The 13,242-nt window shown below is 36.9% G+C and overlaps 1 protein-coding gene across 1 annotated transcript in view; it reads right to left on the bottom strand.

The window, feature by feature from the left end:
* Positions 1-4,658: 4,658 nt before the first annotated feature.
* The window catches only part of PROX1 (prospero homeobox 1), a 53,920-nt gene continuing 45,336 nt past the window's right edge, over positions 4,659-13,242 (bottom strand). The window contains exon 7 of the mRNA XM_030557522.1: positions 4,659-10,238. Within this exon, the coding sequence (XP_030413382.1) occupies positions 10,053-10,238 (186 nt within the window). The 3' untranslated portion in view covers positions 4,659-10,052. The remainder of the gene's footprint in view (positions 10,239-13,242) is intronic.

Below are 13,242 nucleotides of genomic sequence, written 5' to 3'. Positions count from 1 at the left end.
GGGAACCCACAATAGGAGAGGCAACTCTAGATTTAATCCTGAGTGGCGCGCAGGAGCTGGTCCAAGAGGTAACTATAGCAGGACCACTTGGAAATAGTGACCATAATACAATAGCATTCAACATCCCTGTGGGGGGAAAATCACCTCAACAGCCCAACATTGTGGCATTTAATTTCAAAAGAGGGAACTATACAAAAATGAGGGGGTTAGTTAAACAAAAGTTAAAAGGTACAGTGACTAAAGTGAAATCCCTGCAACTTGCATGGGCCCTTTTTAAAGACACCATAAGAGAGGCCCAACTTCAATGTATACCCCAAATTAAGAAACACAGTAAAAGAACTAAAAAAGAGCCACCGTGGCTTAACAACCATGTAAAAGAAGCAGTGAGAGATAAAAAGACTTCTTTTAAAAAGTGGAAGTCAAATCCTAGTGAGGCAAATAGAAAGGAGCATAAACACTGCCAGCTTAAGTGCAAGAGTGTAATAAGAAAAGACAAAGAGGAGTTTGAAGAACGGCTAGCCAAAAACTCCAAAGGTAATTACAAAATGTTTTTAAAGTACATCAGAAGCAGGAAGCCTGCTAAACAACTAGTGGGGCCCCTTGACTATCGAAATACAAAAGGAGCGCTTAAAGATGACAAAGTTATTGTGGAGAAACTAAATGGATTCTTTGCTTCAGTCTTCATGGTTGAGGATGTTAGGGAGATTCCCAAACCTGAGCCGGCTTTTGTAGGTGACAAATCTGAGGAACTGTCACAGACTGAAGTGTCACTAGAGGAGGTTTTGGAATTAATTGATAAACTCTACATTAACAAGTCACTGGGAACAGATGGCATTCACCCAAGAGTTCTGAAAGAACTGAAATGTGAAGTTGCAGAACTATTAACTAAGGTTTGTAACCTGTCCTTTAAATCGGCTTCTGTACCCAATGACTGGAAGTTAGCTAATGTAACGCTAATATTTAAAAAGGGCGGTAGAGGTGATCCCGGCAATTACAGACCGGTAAGTCCAACGTCGGTACTGGGCAAATTAGTCGAAACAATAGTTAAGAATAAAATTGTCAGACACATAGAAAACAAACTGTTGAGCAATAGTCAGCATGGTTTCTGTAAAGGGAAATCGTGTCTTACTAATCTATTAGAGCTCTTTGAAGGAGTCAACAAACATGTGGACAAAGGGGATCCAGTGGACATAGTGTACTTAGATTTCCAGAAAGCCTTTGAGAAGGTCCCTCACCAAAGGCTCTTACGTAAATTAAGCTGTCATGGGATAAGAGGGAAGGTCCTTTCATGGATTGAGAACTGGTTAAAAGACAGGGAACAAAGGGTAGGAATTAATGATAAATTCTCAGAATGGAGAGGGGTAACTAGTGGTGTTCCCCAAGGGTCAGTCCTAGGACCAATCCTATTCAATTCATTCATAAATGATCTGGAGAAAGGGGTAAACAGTGAGGTGGCAAAGTTTGCAGATGATACTAAACTGCTCAAGATAGTTAAGACCAAAGCAGATTGTGAAGAATTTCAAAAAGATCTCACAAAACTAAGTGATTGGGCAACAAAATGGCAAATGAAATTTAATGTGGATAAGTAAAGTAATGCACATTGGAAAAAATAACCCCTATTATACATACAATATGACGGGGGCTAATTTAGCTACAATGAGTCAGGAAAAAGATCTTGGTGTCATCATGGATAGTTCTCTGAAGATGTGCACACAGTGTGCAGAGGTGGTCAAAAAAGCAAACAGGATGTTAGGAATCATTAAAAAGGGGATAGAGAATAAGACTGAGAATATATTATTGCCCTTATATAAATCCATGGTATGTCCACATCTCGAATACTGTATACAGATGTGGTCTCCTCACCTCAAAAAAGATAGTCTAGCACTAGAAAAGGTTCAGAAAACGGCAACTAAAATGATGGTTTGGAGAGGGTCCCATATGAGGAAAGATTAAAGAGGCTAGGCCTCTTCAGCTTAGAAAAGAGGAGACTAAGGGGGGATATGATAGAGGTATATAAAATCATGAGTGATGTTGAGAAAGTGGATAAGGAAAAGTTATTTACTTATTCCCATAATACAAGAACTAGGGGTCACCAAATGAAATTAATAAGTAGCAGGTTTAAAACAAATAAAAGGAAGTTCTTCACACAGCGCACAGTCAACTTGTGGAACTCCTTACCTGAGGAGGTTGTGAAGGCTGGGACTATAACACTGTTTAAAAGGGAACTGGATAAATTCATGGTGGCTAAGTCCATAAATGGTTATTAGCCAGGAAGGGTAAAGAATGGTGTCTCCAGCCTCTGTTCATCAGAGGATGGAGATGGCTAGCAGGAGAGAGATCACTTGATCATTGCCTGTTAGCTTCACTCCCTCTGGGGCACCTGGCATTGGCCACTGTCGGTAGACAGATACTAGGCTAGATGGACCTTTGGTCTGACCTGGTACGGCCGTTCTTATGTTCTTAATTGTGAGGGGCTAACTGCACCGTCTACAGACAGGCTGAGTGGCGGTAGCCACTGTGCATACAGCTCTGCCAATGCACCTTAGCTCTTGGGACCCTGAGCTACACTCTCTTGGTACCTGAGGGTTATCTCCCCCAAATGCCAGCCTCAACACAAGACATGCCACTTTCTTTGAGCTAGTAAATGCCCTTTTACCCCTCTTCAAAACAAGCTGTCCCACATAATTCTCATTTCTTCTATAGCCCCCTGCTCTGACCTTGGCTGAACAAATGGCTAGCCTCTCTCTCCTTGCTTGCCTGCTCTTATTCATTAGCTACCCCTCCCAGCATTTAGCCATTTTGGGGTCCCATAACAGCTTTCTCCTGGACTTTATGGCCGTTCTGAAGCCATAGGAGCACAGGTTTGAAGGTAAGGCTTTCTGGAGTGGTTGAGGTTAGAGTCTCAGCACAGCCCTCCTGTTAATCTTGTCAGACCTCCATCATTCATGGCCCAGTGTTGACAGCCCCCTAGATAACCCAGAAAATTAGTGAATTCTCATGTGCCTGCCAGTTTCTTAAGAGATAGTCCTGAGCAGCAGGATTCCTGACCAGTGGCGTGGTGGGTTTGTAATGTGTCTAAGTGGGGAGTGAAAAGAAAACCACCAGTGAATTTATTTGTGATACAGGTCAAAGGAGAACATCTCAGACTGAAATCACTGTTGGCCTTATGGATGTAATTCCATTGCCTTTAATGGACATTATCCCAGGTATCGTTTTCACCCATAGTATGATTACACTGAACCACAGAGCTTTCAAAGACCCACAGTTTTAATCACAGGTGAAGACATGAAGTACTCATTTGGTAGTTTGAATGCAAGCTAAAGGCTATATACTGCCCTCAGATCATTGCTGTGGTCTCTAAAGACTGCATCACTCAAAAATCTGAGAAGAAATTATCTTAGATGAAAACATATTTACAAGACACTTCTCCTTTAAAAAAACAACAACTTCAACAACTGCGTGCTGAAAATAGACTACCCTATAAAAGCCCATGTATATCAGTTCAAGGCTAATCAGGTGCTCGACTCATTTAAGACAGGGAAAGAAAAGAATACAGAAGTATTTTAATTAAACCAATGATACATTACTACCTTGATTGCTACATTGTTTTTCTCATCTTAAAAAAACAAAACAACCAACTAATCAAAACCAACATCAGAAATAGTCAAGGTGTAGGGAAGAACAATTAAAATTATTGGAGGTATAGCATGTAAGGAATTGATTTGCATAAGGACAGCATCACATGCTGAGGACTATTTAGTTTGGAAAGGAGGATCCCTAATAGATGTATTAAAATAATGATAAAATGATAGATGCTGCCATGTGGGTGCTGCTTCTTTTATGATGGTATAAAAACAAGGAGAAAGTTGATGAAATAAAAGGCACAAACATAAACCATGTCAAAGGAAATACTTTTTTATGCAACATCTAACTAACTTGTGGAACTCACTGTCACAGGACACTGATGAAGCAAATATACTGGGGAAATGATTAAATGCTATCATGAATAAAACTAGCTTCTGAGATTATTCTAGCTAAAACTGGTCTAAAGGGTTGTCAGTTCTAATGCTTTAGGACATGACCCGCTCATCAGGCAGGCAGGAAAAAAAACCGTGTGATATATGGCAAAATTACATGCATTATGGAGGTTTTACATCTTGGCCAATAGGATATTGGACTAGATGGATCGTTGGTTTGAGCCAGTATGATAATTGCTGTGTTTATGTTTTTAATTATAATGGAGAATTTAAAGGTAAACAGGTGCATAAGTATTTGCGGGAAGGAGACTTTATAGGGTTTCTTTGCATTTAAGTACATGAATACCACTTATGTGCTTAAAGTTAAGCATGTACATAAGTGTTTACAGGATCCGAGCCTAAATTGCCATTATAACAGCAGCAAGTCGCAGGAACAGAATACAGCTGTTTACTGTAGGCATCCCAAATGCCATAGGAAATATATATTAGTTTTGTAAGATAGGTTTCATTAACAAATAATTCCAAAGGGGGAGTAGGGGGAAGTAACCATAAGTGGGATTGCAAACTCTCACAGTAAATAGATCCCAGTGATTGGGGACTCAATACAGAAATATTTTTAGAAAGAAATAGAAAGAATGGCAATGAGCTTGTAATTTATATTTTATTTTGCACAAGCTTGCATATATACTGCACATACATTCAGTTTAGAGAAGATGGAAGGCACACAAGGCAATTGAACTACTGTATCCTTTAAGTGGTACAAAGCAAAAAGGTAAAAGTCTGGAGAGTATACAAAAGCTTAAAACACACAAAATAAAACCCCCCTCCCCCCCTTTTTTTTTTCCTGTTTCTTTTCTTTTTAATTTAGTAGCTGCCAAGCTAGAATTGTAACTTTTTTTCAATCAATTGTCTACTGCACTTTTTTTTCTATATGGACAGGGGAGTCTTATTGTTTTTATCATATCATCAATTAATATTACAGTACATCCTTGGTAATACAAAATTGTACACCTTCATCAAATAAATTAGGATAAATTAAACCAATAAATTATGCAAAGTCTTCAGAACAATAGACAACAACAACAAAAAATCCACAGTTGAAATTGCCTCTAGCTAAAAAATAAAATAAAAAAAAATCAAAAATTGACTTTATCGGTTCAGTTATTCTTCTATCTTCAAATTAAAGGGTCTTTATTACAAAAAAGAGCTTAATAATGCTATTTACAACATATTGCTAAATAATATAAAGGCAGTGTTTTGTCACTTTTGTAACTATATACATATGAGTAATGGCTGGGACAATATCAGTTTAAACCTTAACCTTTGACTCTTCTGGGCAGCAGTAAAACCAACTTGAGATGCATTTTTCTGATTCCTGATTTCATATTACATGAAAATAACAAATTCTTGTTATAGTATTTGTTGTTGAGTTTTTTCCCCACTTGAGCAGTACTTTAATGCATTTTAAACTTTGCAGCAAGGATAGGTTTTAGGTAAAATATAAGCTTGTTGTTTCTTCTAGATTTGCTTCTATGTATCCTAGTACAATTGTGCATTTTTGAAGGTGGCTGCTTAGGGGAGAGAGGTGATCGTGGCTCATATGAAGAGACTAAAAAGTCACAATGCCACAACCTTTCATACATTAAAAACGATATTCCTAAGAAGATGCAAAGGTTAAACACCAGTTTTCATCCCAGCTCTATATGAGCATTTTCAGCTTCAGTTTATAGATGGTTTACAACCAACAGTTCTACAGAAAACAAAATTGCATTTCCTTCAACAGAACATTTAAGTGCAATACAGTAACTGCTTACTCATATAAACCAGTTACATTCCTTAAGGGGAGCTTTTTGAAAACAATGCTTATTGGAATTTTCAAACACATAGTTGGTACCAGAAGGAAACATTTGCACTATTAACACCAATGATTTTTATATAATACACATGGCAAATATAGTTTTTGCTTTCACTTCTCATATACAGTGCTCATTTTGGGGGTTTTGTAAACCACTTTCCATTTTTTTTCTATATATATATATCTTTCAATGCTGCTGGTGAAAATCCTATCTTTAAAGCCACAAAATCTTCACCCTTATTTCTTAGTTAATATTAATCTGTGGAAAAAACATTTTGCTATTAAATGACATCATGTACACAGAAAAAAATTGTGTAATTGTACAGAAACTGTATCACCTATGCCCTTGACATCTGATGAAAGAGACTATCATTTAAAAGTAGAGAGCTGGATTTTTAAGAATGCTTTCAACTATTTATACAGTTACTGTAGTGTTTCTTATAAATTTCAGCAGATGTTTTCAGAATGTAGTTATTAAAATCTTATATCTTTATGTAAGAACAACCATAAGACTGAATATTTACATTGCTTTATAAAAGTTCCCCTCAGTTTTCGATGTTCACCCACATACCTGGTACAGTAATAAAGATTCTGCAAACTTAGAACACTTTTAATTAAATAATACTCAGAGGCACAAAGCAAACCTCAGGAATACATGGGTGAACACTTCCTTAAATAATTACTACATTCTAACATCTTCCACATGTTTACCATTTAGTGTGAAACGTTTCCATTAAACAACCAGAGATACAGTAAGAATTAAATGTTTTGTAATTTCAAATAGAACATTCTTCTCACAAAACATAACAAATGTCTAAAATAGGTTCTTAATCTAGATAGGAAAAAGGTAAGCTTTTCACTTCATACGCATATTTTATGTGTGTATATACATAAAAACATATCTATGTAATGTCTACGTGTATGTATATGTGTGTGTATATGTATACACATAGATATTGCGTATGAAATATTGCTTCTATACTACTTTTCAATATGCTAAGAAAACACAAGATTTGCACCACAGTTACAAAAAATTGGCTTCTACAAGAATTTTCAAAACTTGAATGCTGCTCAAACAATTGAGAAAAAAATAATTTGCATTATCAAACTGTTCTAAAAATTCTCTTCTTCAAAAACGTCTTCTCCTGCTTTGTTTTGTTTGTTTTTTTAAATTTTTTAAAAAGACACAAAATATGCATAGCTATCAACATTATGTCAAACAGCCGGAAAAAAAAATCTAGTGTTTATTGCAGCTGTAGTAATTGAAAAAAAAAATGTTTAAAAGATGAAAATTGTAAGCCACAGAAGGCACAAGAACAATTGTACTTGTGGGGAAAAAACTGGTATTTTGAAGGATTTTTTTAATCCTTCCGCTGGTGCATTTAAGGTCTAGGCACAGACTACAACCTCAAGTTTATATGCAGAAATAAATCTGAATTAGCAGTAAATGAACGGCAACAAGGGATTTCTACATGGATTTTTAAATTCTTTCCCTACGTAAACTTTTTTCATTACAATAAAAGTAGCCTCCTGCCTTTTAGCCATTGTTTTTAAGTAAACAGTATTGAGATTGTTTGAAAGATTGTGATTTCTATTTACAATTTAGTAAGAGTTATGCCGTATATTTATATTTTAAAATGCATTGGGAGGCACAAAGGCAATATGGCTATAATGCAGTAAAATCACCATAACTGCAATGATCCAATTTTTTTTTCCAGGTCAAAAACTGATTTTTTTTCTCTTTAAAATTAAATTTCTACTCTTAATTCCTATGCCTCATTTACTATTGAGATTATGCTATTTATAAATAAATAAATAAATGCAACAACATCTAGTGTTGAGTACACAGTTTCACTTATTTAGATTATTAGAATCACATTGCAGCCAAATAATATAATAATAAGAATAAGAATATAATATAATAAAAGTAATGGTTATATCACAGATCAAGATGGTATCTAGTAATGTGTCCATGTAGTATGACTAAAGTATGGCTTTACTTTATGATGTCCAAGGAGGCAATGCAGTGTTATATTTTGTATTTGATGGGTTGCCAGTGAAGAACAAATCATATTAGAACTTGAGCATTTTATGCCCCTTCCTCCCATAACAATAAAAAAGAAAAAAAAAGGTGCATGAACACAATTTTCCTTCCTTCTTACTTGGAATTGATTGGATTTACATCTTTCCGAAGTGTAATAGTTACCAAATCATGCACAAAATAAAAGAATGACACATGCTGTCTACTCTATGGATGCCTACAGTATTAGGTACTCACAGGGAGTTTAAGATCAAGAAGATTTGTTTTGCTTTTAATGCATAGTGAAAATGTTGGCACTTCATCCCTTGCTATTGTCTGCATTGCCTATACTCCACAGATACTGCCAGTACTTGAAAATAATGACAGGGCATCGCAGGATTGTGCTGTTTAATTTGAAGTCAGCAGGTTTTTAAGGCTTTGTGCTGACAATAATTGCTTTCATACATTTCTGTCTATCAGCAGTATTTGTAAATGAAGTGAAATTGCAATGATCAGGTCAGCTCTTTAGTCACATGGGTAAACTTTCACTCTCCAAAGTCAAAATGCAATTTTAAAATAAAGTTAAAGACATAAAATATTGATGTCCTAGATGGTCTAAATATTATTGGCTATTCTGTAACTTTCTCTAGATTTGTATCAAATTACCTAAGGAGAAAATACAATTCAAAATAACAATAAATTCTTACTGCATCTGTGCAAAAGATGACAGAGAAAATAACAAATACGTAGTGCCACAGAATATTTAAAAAAAAAAACAAAAAAACCAAAACCAAACTATTGGACACTATATCTTTTTGAAAATGTGAAAATAAAAAGGAGAACCACTGAAGAAAGCATAAAAACTAGCAGCTAGCTTTCTTGCATTATGTTCACATATTGTGGCACATCATTCAGATGAATCCAAAACTTTCATATACTTTACACTGTATTCATATTTTGGTCAACACCGTCTTTCGCTTTAGAACGCAAGTGTGGCACTCTGATCAGACAGATTTGGTTTTGATGATGCATTTAACAGTAATGCAAAAATTAAATTTGGCCGGCTTAACTTTGCTGTATATTTTGTGTATGGTTTACTGGATTTTTATAAAAATGTTTTTTTAATGCTTGTGACTAGGTAAAGATTGATTATATTTTACAGCGACAAACAAAGGGTCTTTTTGCCTCAGAGCTTTTGGGCTAAAATGCTTTCTTTTGCTATATAAAGGTAATTCAAAAAATTGCTTTTCAGGGCAAAATATTAACTATCAAATATAGGCAGCAATCTTTTTATGCCTGGAAAAAAAACTGAGCAAAGAATAAATTTTAAGAGCTAAGAGCCAATTAAAATATGACCAACACACAGCAATATAGCATGATGAAAGGTTTTGTTTTTACTTTATGGAGAGTGAAATTCTTCCAGTTTAGTAAGCTGACCATATTATAAAATTAGTGTGGTTGATACAATATTGTGCATGAATTACTGGCTTCCCCCTGCAAGAATAGTATCTGTTTTCTGCAAAATTGCTTTGCCTCAATAAAAAAAAAATTACCTGGCATGTTAATTACTGGGGCAGGGTACATGTTATTCCTGTAATGGAAGGCTTGAAGAATAGGGTTTGCCTTTTTGGGGTATCACTTTTTGGAGTGAGATCCTAAAATGGATGTTTGTAGTTTTTAAAAATATGCAACAAAATCTACCTTATTTGTTAAAAAGCAGAGTAAAATAAAATAAAACAATGCTCTAAGCTTATGAAGTAACTTCACAGAGTTCAGACCTTTAGCAGTATAAACATAATATAAACTTCATTGTTTGTAATATTGTGCCGTGACATGAGTCTCACTCAGACAAAATGCCACTTTGCAGCAAGCAATAAATCTGACAAAGCATTTTTAAACATAATGCCCTAACTTGCTAAGACAGGCTTTTACACACTTCAAAATTCTTCTCCCTGAAAATTAACCCCATTTATTCTCCAAATGTTAAGGGTCTTGGGCAAAAGTAAACTGAAGGGTGAAGTAAAATAACTATTCCCCCTTGTAACTGACCGGAAAGAAAAAAAGCCCCCTATAGTCTGATTTCATACACATATATGTATATGATATACCTATATAGGGAATTAAAATAAAGACACACACAACTTGGGCATCAAAAGGGGACTGCTATTTCTCATACATTCACAAATAGTTTTTGAAATCTCTACTCATGAAGAAGCTCTTGTAGGCAGTTTGGGGATTTGAAAATCTCAGGGACCTCACTGTCCAGCTTACAGATGACCTTGTATATGGCCTTCTTCCAGGAAGGATCAACATCTTTGCCTGCGATAATGGCATTGAAAAACTCTCGTAACGTGATCTGAGCCACTTCCAGGAATCTCTCTGGAACCTGCTGATACAAGGAGACAATGGCATTAATAAAGTTTTCAGTTTCAAGTCTCTGGTTCTTCAAAGGAAACTGAGCTAAGTTCTTTCTTTCAAAAAGGGGCTTACATAGCACCTGCATTTTCTATATATGGCAGACTTCTATTCTCTTATGCAAAGCTGTTTATATATAGTACCATAGTAATAACTTTTATAACATGTGTTAGATATCTTTGCAACGTCTGACTACAGAATGTAGGTAACGAAATGTTAATGTCTGGATTTAGATAGTGAGGGACTTATAAGATATAATTAGCAGAGAAAGGGGCTTGTGGGGTGGGGGTGGGGAGAACAACAGCAATTGTCTTAAAGGAGATAAATCTCATTATGAAATTTTACCCAAGTACTTATGGGTAAAGTCTCTGCATGAGAATTCATATGAAAATTATACATGCATTGAAAGGCGCATGAACCTCTGAATTTCTGTGTTTTGTCAGAACCAGTGCTGAAAGCTCTCAGAGAAATAGGATATCCATGAAGGGTTGTTCATAGTTTAAAAAACAAACAAACCAACCATCAGTTAATGGCTGATTCTGTAGCTGCTCTGCACATGAAAATCCCACAAGACACACTCCTTGGGAGCCATTCTTGTTGTTCCTTTTTTTTTCTTCAGAAACCTATCAATAAAAACCACACTCTTCAATGGGAGTGTCATGCATGAAGTGGCGAGAGAACTGGTTTCTGTCTAACTCATTTGTTTTCTGAATGTTGGTCTAATTCCATGGTTAAATCAAACAACTAGCAGGGCTATGCCATTTCCAGATTTCCCAGGGCCACAGATCTATAGAAAAACAATGTGTTATGGAGCCATCGCTCCATAGCTATAGACACAGCAAGGCAAACACTTTCTACTAGATGTAGTGCTTGCTACTGTGAGTACTCCCACTGAGATGATGGGTCTCCTCAGGGTAGGAATTAATATACACAAGTAGAAGGAGTTCTCAAAGATGCATGAAATCCCTTCTGTGGGATGCATGTGAGCAGACAGTAGCAACCACACAGAGTCCAATTCAGCATGGTGCCATGTAGGTGCAGAGAGCTCCACCCATGTCCATCACATTGCAAAATCAGGACCTGTGATTAACCAATATTCTAGCCTAAGCCTGATTTTTTCCTTGTAACTTTAGAAAGAACCTCAAAAACACTTGGACTGAAAATTATCATGCTTCACCTCATGTTATAAAGTACCAGACCTATCTCACTCCAATGACACACTAGCATCATAGAATACCAGGGTTGGAAGGGACCTCAGGAGATCATCTAGTCCAACCCCCTGCTCAAAGCAGGACCAATCCCCAACTAAATCCCCAAATGGCCCCCTCAAAGATTGAACCCACAACGCTGGGTTTAGCAGGCCAATGCTCACACCATAGCATTCTAAGAGCCAAATTTTCCCATCAGACAGACATGTGATCAGTGGGAGCTATGTGCATGCATCTGAGGGCAGAAGTTGGCCCCAATCACCCATCTTTCCCCAACCCCCATGCTGCAGAAACTTCTTTTTCAAGGGGCTACATGGAGAAAGTGTGTTTTGGAGACACTGTATCACAGCAATAATTACTGGGAATTAAGATGACTATTTCCCTACCTTATTGTCTGTTCAGAAAAATGAATCTGTTTTCAAATAATATCTTTCTGTGTTTCAGTGTTTAATGAAATATTTACAAGAGATCCCCTGCTTGTCTTTTCCTGGTGTTGCTGTATAAAGTGTTGCACTTACTGTTTGTGCAATTCCAGCTGCTGGCACTTGGTATTTCCCGAATGGAGTATGGAGACACTGAAAGCTGTGGTTAGGGAGCGATTGACCCAATGTTACAAAAGGGTAATAAAGATATCTGATAAAATCAGTGACACCCTAGAGACGTAGTTAAGCCTGAGTTAGTTTGCCTCCAGGATTCTGCCTCAGTTACAGCTGTGGAAAATGTTCAGCACAAATGCAACAGCCTGGGTTCAAGTTTGGCCTGTGCCAGGAACCCGAAGCCCATGCAGGTCAGAGTTTTTCAAAGAGGCGATGAGGGTTTTCCATACAGCATGCCTTGGAAAACACCGTCAACCCTCAACAGCGGTGTGACAACTCCAGTCGCCTCTCTCCCTAAAGACATATAAGATAGGAGGCAAGGGGTTCTCAGATTTGCTCTAGAGGGCTGGGAGTTACCTTTAAAGGCTTAACGTCATTGACCCCATGCCTCTCAGTGAATCGGCAAAGGTGGGTTCACTTCCAACCCCGTGAAACAAACTGCAGGGATCAGTTCTCAAACACCTTGATTAAATGAGCTGCAAAGAGATTGGAGAGGTCTCTTCATAATGCAGTGTTCCCAGAGATGCATTGGAACTATTCATAACTCATTCCTTTTGTGGTGTTCCTACTAACTTCTTCATGACAGGCTGCATTACACATTTCTTTGCATGTTGTAATGTGAACTGCATTGTGATTAATTCCAATGGGATAACACGTTGGCCAATATTTTTCCTTTCTAGAAAGAAAAACAATGCCGTATTTTTTTTACATGAAAATATTCAGTAAGGCTCAGAGCCTGCAAATAAAGATCTAAGTGGATGGATGGTTTGTTAGCCAGATTTTTCAGTAGGTAATTAATCAGTCAGCTGTGTTAATTATGTGTCTGGGGGTAGCTTTTCCCTGACCCTAAGTGATGGTGACCTATTCAGCACATCTTTACACCTAACTGACTGAACATCTCTGTAGTAGAAACATCTGCAGAAAATGCTTCAGTGACAAATAAACTCCATCCAGGTTTCTTTTAATAGAATCAACAATCCCTAGTATGAACCCAGAGCATTTTCTCAGCATCAGGTGGCAGCAGTCAATCAAATAATCATACTGTACATTTACCAGGAGAAAACACAATGGGGTCTGCTGAGGGGCTGGCTAGGTGGGTTTCAGACTTTAGCCCCCACAATAGACTGATTTAGAAAGAAACAACAATTCATTGTACACACTGCAAATATAA

The sequence above is a fragment of the Gopherus evgoodei genome, chromosome 3, assembly GCF_007399415.2.
Source record: "Gopherus evgoodei ecotype Sinaloan lineage chromosome 3, rGopEvg1_v1.p, whole genome shotgun sequence".
NCBI classification, from domain to species: Eukaryota; Metazoa; Chordata; order Testudines; family Testudinidae; genus Gopherus; species Gopherus evgoodei.
This window is presented reverse-complemented; position numbering and strand designations above follow the sequence as displayed.